This window comes from Buceros rhinoceros, unplaced genomic scaffold (assembly GCF_000710305.1).
Source record: "Buceros rhinoceros silvestris isolate BGI_N320 unplaced genomic scaffold, ASM71030v1 scaffold13551, whole genome shotgun sequence".
NCBI classification, from domain to species: Eukaryota; Metazoa; Chordata; class Aves; order Bucerotiformes; family Bucerotidae; genus Buceros; species Buceros rhinoceros.
Genome location: NW_010392615.1, coordinates 7,280 through 15,866, shown reverse-complemented (window position 1 = coordinate 15,866; position 8,587 = coordinate 7,280). Strand labels below are relative to the sequence as shown.

Below are 8,587 nucleotides of genomic sequence, written 5' to 3'. Positions count from 1 at the left end.
GCATTCCTTTCCCAGCCTATAAACCCTTTACTTTCTTCTTCCTTTCCTGCGTTTGTTCTCTAAAACACAATTCCGTTTATTCACTTAGTTACTATTTCTTCTGTACCAAGTTATGTTAGGTTGGGTTTTGCACCCACAACTTCTGTCCTAATGCACAAAGACAGATTTGCATTGGAAGACTCGTGTTCTAAGCAGGAAAGAATAAATTCTTTCCATGACTTTCTCCTGCCCTTATTTTATTAAAAGAACCAGCTGCTGTGCAGACGAAACTGGTGTTTCAGCTTGACGCTGCTGGAGATGGGAAACGTGCCGAATCCGGGGGGCTAAACCGGGCTCCTTCTAGCCTGGCTCCACCACTGTGGAGTCATTAAGCTTGACATCTGAGATACCCAACCTTGTTAAACGGGTAGAATATCCCAGGATCCCACCTAGTTAATAGAGAGACATAAGTGAAGGTCACCACATTTATTTCGAGGCCACAACTTGCAACGGGCATTAGAATTAGTAAGTTAAGTGGGGAAAATATGTTGTGAGACAAGACGACAGGCTGGCATTCAGCATCTGGAGATTTGCATTGGGGTCAAGAGGAATCTGTGAGCCCTGGCTGCATCTTTTCGAGGGTTTCTCAAGGAAGAAGGAATGATGATGGGTAAGGGGCTCTGCCAACACTCGGAGCTCAGCAGGGCTGCTCTGCAAGTAAGAAAAGAGAGTGTGAAGGCATGAAGTTTGTGGAAGACACCAGCACATGTGAACTAAGGAGCTTGAGGTGATATTATTAGCTTTTCTTACATGAAAACTGGAAGAAAGCAGGTGTAAATCTCTTGAAGACAGTGTAATTTTGCTAGTAGGAAGCCAGCATAACCCCCGAGAGGATGAGGATAGATATTCCCACTAGGGCGGTTCACTTCTCTTTCCTCTCTTTGTTGCTGATGCTCGCCCTTCCATAACCTTCACAGCTTCGCTCTGTCACTTCCCACTCTCACCCATCCCTGGAGAGATCCTCAGCTTGTAATACTTTTTACCTGCATCCTTCAGCTGTGCCTCCGTTTTTCCAAGAAGAGATGACCAGTGAGGAAGCAGTGGAAGGTGGAACAGCCACTTTGCGCTGCGAGCTCAGCAAGGCATCAGCCCATGTTCAGTGGAAGAAGGGCCGTCACGTCCTCACCTCGGACAACAAATACAGCATGAGACAGGAAGGCTGTGTTGTGGAGCTGGCAGTTCACGATTTAGACTTGAATGATACTGGAGATTATACCTGTATCTGTGGAGACAAGACCACCACAGCTGCCTTAACAGTGCATGGTAAAGTTATCCTTGGGACTAGGGTCCTCCAGACCTTAGAGCTGCCCAAGTCTCTGTTGCCGTGGTCTGTTTCCACTCCCTTTCTGTTTGCGTGGGCTTTTGTGTTCCTTTGGACTTTGCTACGTGCTTCCTCCTTGTCTCAGAAGTGGGGAAAGAGATGCCTGTTGGTGTTTGTCCTCCTCAGCTGGGCTGGTCCTGCTCCCTTTCCTTGCACTGACGCAGAGTCCAGGGAAGTTGGGGGAGGTTTTTCCTGTTGTGTCCCACTGTCCTGGATCTGGGCTCGTTAGGGTACCCCTCTCTCCCAGGGCCTCATCTAGCTGCTTTTTAAGGAATATTCACTCTCTCTCTGGTAACTCTTTTACTCTTCAGCACTGCCTCCAGAATTCAAAAAAGATCTGAAGGATGTGGAAGCTGTAGAAAGCGGGACAGCTGCGCTGCACTGCGAGCTGACTAAACCCGCCCTGGTGGCGTGGAAGAAAGGGCAGGAGGTGCTCAAGGCAAGCAGGAAATATCAGATGAGTCAAGACGGTGCTGTTGCAAAGCTGGTTATCCACGAGCTGGATGTGGAGGACGCTGGAGATTACACCTGTGTGTGCGGAGATCGGCAGACAACCGCCACCTTGACAGTCAAGGGTAAAGGAAAAGAAAGTTAAAATATTTTCTGAGAAGAAAAACCGTGGTTTAGTGTCACTTACGGTGAAGAGCTGGCTGTGGTTCACATGGGGTGCAGAACAGCATGGTCTGCGCAGCCTGACAGAGCGACCAGGCAGAAAACGGGAATTGATGGGCAGAAGTAAACGCGTTTGGCTAGTGTGCAACTGTCGGGATAATCGTCATCTCGCCTGCAAGTGGCCTGCCTTAAAAGGCCATCGCAACCCTTACAGCTCCCTGCTGACCTGCAGAGTGCCTCTGCAGCCATCAGGGCTACATGCTGGCTACTTTGATAGTAGCAAAAATATTCTGCCGTTCTTAGATCATACATTACATTGAGCTTTTATAGACTTCATGGCAAATGCGACTTCTTGGAATGGGTTTCTTCTTGTTTTGCAGATATTCCTATTCTCTGGGGAAATAGCCTTGTACTTTGGATTTAGAGCACTGAGGTTTAGAGACATCTGCAAAAGAGCTCTTCTGCTGTTTTCCTTCTACCTTCCCTTTCCCAAACCCCTACTGTAGTGTGTTGCAAATTTATGTTTTTATTTTATAGCCCTACCAGCACTTTTCAAACAAGAGCTTCAGAATACCGAGGCGGAAGAAGGTGGTTCAGCAACGCTGAGGTGTGAGCTTACCAAACCCAAGGCTCCAGTAGAGTGGAGGAAAGGAGATGTTACTCTCCACCCTGGCTTGAAGTACGAGATGAAGCAGCAGGGCTCCGCTGCTGAGTTGGTCATTCATGACTTAGAACTGGACGATTCAGGGAAGTACACCTGCGACTGCGGACATCAGCAGACGACGGCTGTGGTCTCCGTACATGGTAGGCGGAGTGTTGACCCTTGTCTCAGTAGAGATGAAGTGCAAGGCGTGTTGCTTGGTGTCCTCCATAGCCGTTCATTTGTTTTGCTGCTGGTCCAGGCCAGTATACATGTGCTACTCAAGCGTGACACGTGGCCGTGTTAGAAAGGTTCTGCCCACAGTAGCTGGAGGGATTAATCAGCATCAAAGCAATTAAATGTTGTCATGATGTCAAAACATTGTGAACCCTCCCACCTTCTGAGTGCAAGGAGTGTGGCCGCCTGTGGGAATGGCTAACAGGGAACAAGCCAGGCAGGCTGATGGTTAATATGGGATGTTGATTGCTTCAGTAGACATAAGGGATGCCTGATCGGGCTGATAAGAGATGCAAGAGCTGGGGGATAACACGTGACTGTGCTGTATGATTACCTGAGGCTCTGAGCCTCACCTATAAACTCTGACAGCAGATAACTGCATCTCCATCTGTCTTCCTCCACCCCTTCTGCCATCCGGAGCAAGACCTTGCCTGAAATCTGAATTTCCTCTTCTGTTTATCTCTTTATTGCCATCTTTTACTGTACTGCCTCTTCTTGGGATTCGAATGCTGACTCGATCTTTTATACACCCATAGAAGCTTTATTTGGGGGAGGTGAAATATTCTTCACTTAATATTGCAAACTCGCAGACCTTTATTGAGGAACAATAGGAGAGAGCATGTCCCAGTGATCTTTGACTAAAGCATCCTTTGTTGGCATGGAGACACTTGGGTAGGAAAGTCTGACTCCTCCAGACCACAGACCAGGCCATTCTATGGACCCCTCCCTAAGACCAGATCTTTCTAATTTCCCACCTGTCCTCAGCTCTCGGTTCACGCAGTGGCTCGAGAAGGATGCCATCAAGACAGAGAGCTGCAGCCCAAGCTGATTATGGAATCGTTAGAATAGGTCATTTCTGAAGAATCGTGGTAGGATTGGGTCCTTCTCGGACTAAACCGCTTTTAAAACATTTCCCTCTCCAATTTTGCAGCACTGCCTGTCACGTTTAAGTACCCCCTCCAAAATGAGGAGTCAGAGGAAGGAAGTACAGCTACATTCTGCTGTGAGCTGTCGAAACCCGGTGCCACAGTGGAATGGAGGAAAGGAGGAGTTGGGCTGCAGCCCAGCCAGAAGTATGAAATGAGGCAGAGGGGGTGCCTGGCAGAGCTCTTGATCCGTAATCTCAAACTCGAAGACACAGGAGAGTACAGCTGTGAGACTGGGGATCAGGAAACCAAGGCATCTTTGAATGTCAAAGGTAGGTGGGTGAGAGCTGACTCCTGTAGCAAGAGATTCCATCCAACATGCAAAGGAACACTTTTATATACGTGATTTTTTTTCCCCCTATAAATATTTTCCTTTTCATCCGATAGACAAGGATTTCTTTTTTTCAGTGACAGTGGGAGAGGATGACACTGGTGCTGCATCTGAGTTTTAGGTTCTACGAAGAAATACTTTCTAGCTTTATGGCTGGGGAGAAATTAAAGCAAGAGCAATGCTTTAACATAACGTCTGGACATTTCACATGACACGTGCTTTGAGTATTTAAAAAAAGATTGTCTTCCAAACCCTGGAGACAGACAACGAACGACCTTCCTGATCTGTCAAGGCTGTCCATGGAGTTTTTAACTTCTTTAGTCTTGCAATCTTTGTTAGATCAACTGGAGCATTAATTATTCAAAGAATTCAACCCTGGGAAGGATTCAAGGCAAGGAACAAAGGAAATAAATAAGTGTAAATGCAGCAAGATCTCCGGGTAGCTCCAGGCCAACTAGGAAACATGGATCCTACCTATGAATATAGCACTTGCATCTTGTTCTCCAAAGTGTTGGTCTAACTGTGTTAACCAGGACTTCACTCAGGCTCCGTAGCTCCAGGCCAACTAGGAAACATGGATCCTACCTATGAATATAGCACTTGCATCTTGTTCTCCAAAGTGTTGGTCTAACTGTGTTAACCAGGACTTCACTCAGGCTCCAATCAAAGCCCCTGTTCCTTCTATTTTTTTTTTTTCCCCTTTAGCTCTGCCAGTTCTTTTCAAAAAGGAGCTCAAGGACAAGGAGGCAGAAGAAGGAGCTGCAGTGAAATTCCAGTGCGAGCTGACAAAGGATAATGCAGCAGTGGAGTGGAGGAAAGGCAGCATGGAGCTCTTCCCGTGCGCCAAATACGAAATTAAGCTAAGCGGTTGCACAGCGGAACTGGTGATTCATGATGTAGAACCAGAAGATGCCTCTGACTACACGTGTGATACAGGAGACCAGCAGAGCACAGCAGTCCTCAGAGTCAATGGTTAGCTTTGCGTAGCCACGGAAAAGAGGATAGAAGGGATCTGTGCAATTGTGTGAATGATATTCTTTTATTTGTTGGTGAATAACCCTCTCCAGAAGGTAACGAGGAACGCAGGTGCCCAGTCATAAAGCAGAATACAGAGAAGTGGGTCCAGTGGAGTTGTAGAACAGGGATTTAAGCCTGTACGGCTCAGTGCGCAGTGTATCGACCCCTCCTCAAACTGATGACAGCAAGGAACTCTGCGTCGTGGGGCTTTCGAAATTCTCATAGATCTTTATTTTTGGCACTTTGCATTCATGGCTGGCTCAGCTGAATCGATAACTAATCACAAGTCATTTACTAAAACATTTTAAAAATTACTATTTCTGTATTTTATTTAAATTTTTAAGACGCCTTCCTGTGAAGATCCTGAGAACACTGTGTTCAGCAAACCAGGAGTAATGACCGTGATTAATCACCATCTGTGAAATGTCGCCTCTAACTGTTGCGTGCAACTTTGTGGCTTTGATCGTTTCCATCTAGATTGTCTTGGCTGAACCTGACCCATGAAGCAGCCACTGGGTCAACTACGAGTGAGAGAGCTCAGTGCTTGCCTTACATGTTGTCACAGTAGGGTTTAGGCAGAGGAACCCCAAGCACTGAGATTCCTGCACTCACAACTGCGCACAGACACACACGATGGTTATTTCATTCTAGTTTTCAGCAGTGACAAGCTGGTGGCTGAGGCTATTCCGTGCCCGACTTGAATAAATGTTGTCCATTTGCGTGCGACATCTGGAAGGATCACTGTTGATGGTCTAGGGTCTTGAAAAGATAGAGAAATCAGAACTGTGTTCAAAGCATCATTTACGGTGTTGGAAGTCATGGGTATTTCTATAAGAACAAACAGATTTACACTACCTTTAATCGGGAAGTACCAGGTTTTGCTTAGCTAAAATCTTGATGCGTGTTGGAGTGTCCAATATCCAGAGCAGATGTATGAAAGGTGTAATGTGGATGCCCTTGACTTTATGGGAAACAAACATATTTGGGGAAATTTGTGATCCTCTCCTTGTCTGTACGTACAGAATGCAGGTCTGTTTATAGAGAAAAGAAAGGTTGTCGTTACCATGTAGCTAATTTGTTCCGCAGCATCAGACCCCGGGTGCCCTGTGCTGAGTTGTGCAGACCTGGCGCTCGAGCTAACGAATCGCCCATTGGTTGCTTTTCACTTTGCAGCCATCAAACCCCGGCTGAAGCAGCAGCTGACGAATGAAGAAGTGGAAGCGGGAGGGACGGCCAGGCTGCGCTGTGAGATTTCCATCAGCAACGCAGAAGTGGAGTGGAGGAAGGATGGAGTCGTCCTTCACCCCAGCTCCAAGTATGAAATGTGGCAGGATGGCACCCTCCGCGAGCTGCGCGTTCATCACCTGGAGCCTGGGGATGCTGGAGAATATTCCTGCAAGGCTGGAGATGAGACGAGCTCTGCCAAACTAACCGTGAAAGGCAAGACCCGTTTATTGGGGCGGGGGGACATTCATTTAGGATGCAGAGATTTCACAACCTAATTGTCACTGTTGCGATAAACAGTTGCGATAAACTACTGTGATAAACGCAGAGCACAGGGAGGGTATCATAAAAAAATAATCTTACGATCAGTGAACACAGCGAAGCAAAGATTGACTTGGTGAGCAGGGGAGAATAAGGCAGCTGTTGACTCATAGCTTGAAATGTTTGCTTGGCATCGTACGCCTGTGAATGAACAGATGGTCCATCCGCCGCTTCCAGTCACACGGCAGCTGCATCTGGCATTAACGTCATTACAGACAGAGCTTGCTTTCAGGTTGGACCTCTAGTGTGGAACAATCACCGCTAGCATCTCTACGGGCTACACGACATTAGAGATGCTCCCTACATCCTGCCCAGCTGCACCATTTCTCGTGCAGATGGTGACCTCGGTTGTACGCACGTGCGCCGCGTTCGCTAAGATGGAGATTGTGCCGCCTCTCCGTTGATCTGCCCCAGCAGACTGGGGGTACCCGCAGCCTCTGCCTGTTGCAGGCTGTCTGTATGATCTTTGCGCAGCTCTGCAGGTGCCCAGCTGTCCTGGAAGCAGGACCGAAGCAAAGCAAAGTGCAGATGCCCTGTGCTCATGGTAATCCAGTAAATCCTGCTGAGAGCGCAGAGCCAACCAGATGGTCAGCCAGGCTGGAGCACCAGCACAGAGTATCTGCAATTCTGTCCGCAAAAAGGCAGGAGAGGGGATCAGGTGTTATTGTTGTTCTGTGAAGATATGTAGGTGCAAATGTGATAGTTTCAAAATCCTGAATGTGGCATCTAGCATTCACACCTGATTCACCTAATTGTGTTATCAAACATCATTAACAAATTAAAAAAAGTCAGTACTCAGTGTATCTCTGAGAAAGGGCAGGGAATAAAACCCCTCACTGGAACATGGTGGTCATGTGCCCAAGTACACTGAAAGCAGTGAACCAGCAGCATTTGAAATGTGATTTGAGAAGCTGTGGCACCTTGGAGGTCCTTAAAGCCCAGCTGGACAAGGCGCTGAGCAGCCTCCTGAGAGCTGGCCCTGCTTTGGGCGGTGGCTGGACCAGATGACCTCCAGGAGCCCACTCCTATCTCTGTTGTTCAATGCTTCTATGATTTGATCCGTGTTTTCCCTTTCGTGGCTTGACTCTACCGATGGGCTGTTTGCAGAGCCTGACGTGACCATTGTGAGCGGCCTAAAGGACATGGTGGTGTTTGAAGGGGACGATGTCACATTCCGGTGCCAGGTTTCTCATGAAAACGCAAGGGACGTTGAATGGAAGCTGCAGGATGTTGCTCTGCAAAATAATGAAATGAACGAGATCTCGGTGGAAAAAGGGAAGATCCACACCCTGACGTTAAGGAAGGTGACTGAGCAGGACATCGGCACCATCACTTTCCGAGTGGGACCCCACATGTCGACAGCAGAGCTCACGGTAAAAGGTACGGGCTCTCTGTGCTGTGGGAAAGCAATGGGATTGGTGGGAGCAGTGGGTGACGTTTTGCTCGTTAATAATAAATTCGAGGCCATCATTTGCCCCTTGGCACCACGCATTAGTAGGGTGCTTGTGCTTCAGAGCGTACGTGCTGTCCTCACAGACTGACATCACCAGGGGTAGACGGTGGGTATGTCACCGGGGTCCTGAAGATAACTGGTTTCTAGAAATACCACTGGGGTGGCTCCAGCGGGTGGACTGACAGAGCTGTGATAGTCGTTGCTTCCACTTCCCTTTTCTTCTTTAAATTTTTCTTCTTTGGAGTCTTTCTTTCTCTAAACACTGCTTTGAAGAATTTCTCTACCAAATATCCTTCTCCTTCCCTCTTTGAAGGTGTTGCTCTGGTCATAGTCTGCCTCCCACCTGAACCAGTTAGAACATCTGTGAAGTTTTTGATTAGCACTTCAGTAACACCGACAGAGATTTGTAAGCGGGTTTCAGCCAAAAGCCGTTCACTTGGTTTAAGTCCCCAATATCGAACACAGA

General features: G+C 47.7%; 1 protein-coding gene across 1 annotated transcript in view; it reads left to right on the top strand.

The window, feature by feature from the left end:
* The window catches only part of LOC104500841 (obscurin-like), a gene marked incomplete at both ends in the record, with an annotated part of 36,130 nt that overhangs the window by 21,074 nt on the left and 6,469 nt on the right, over nucleotides 1-8,587 (top strand). The window contains 7 exons of the mRNA XM_010144562.1: nucleotides 1,036-1,302; nucleotides 1,672-1,935; nucleotides 2,510-2,776; nucleotides 3,781-4,047; nucleotides 4,812-5,078; nucleotides 6,297-6,563; nucleotides 7,776-8,048. Coding sequence (XP_010142864.1) covers nucleotides 1,036-1,302; nucleotides 1,672-1,935; nucleotides 2,510-2,776; nucleotides 3,781-4,047; nucleotides 4,812-5,078; nucleotides 6,297-6,563; nucleotides 7,776-8,048 — 1,872 coding nt within the window. The remainder of the gene's footprint in view (nucleotides 1-1,035; nucleotides 1,303-1,671; nucleotides 1,936-2,509; nucleotides 2,777-3,780; nucleotides 4,048-4,811; nucleotides 5,079-6,296; nucleotides 6,564-7,775; nucleotides 8,049-8,587) is intronic.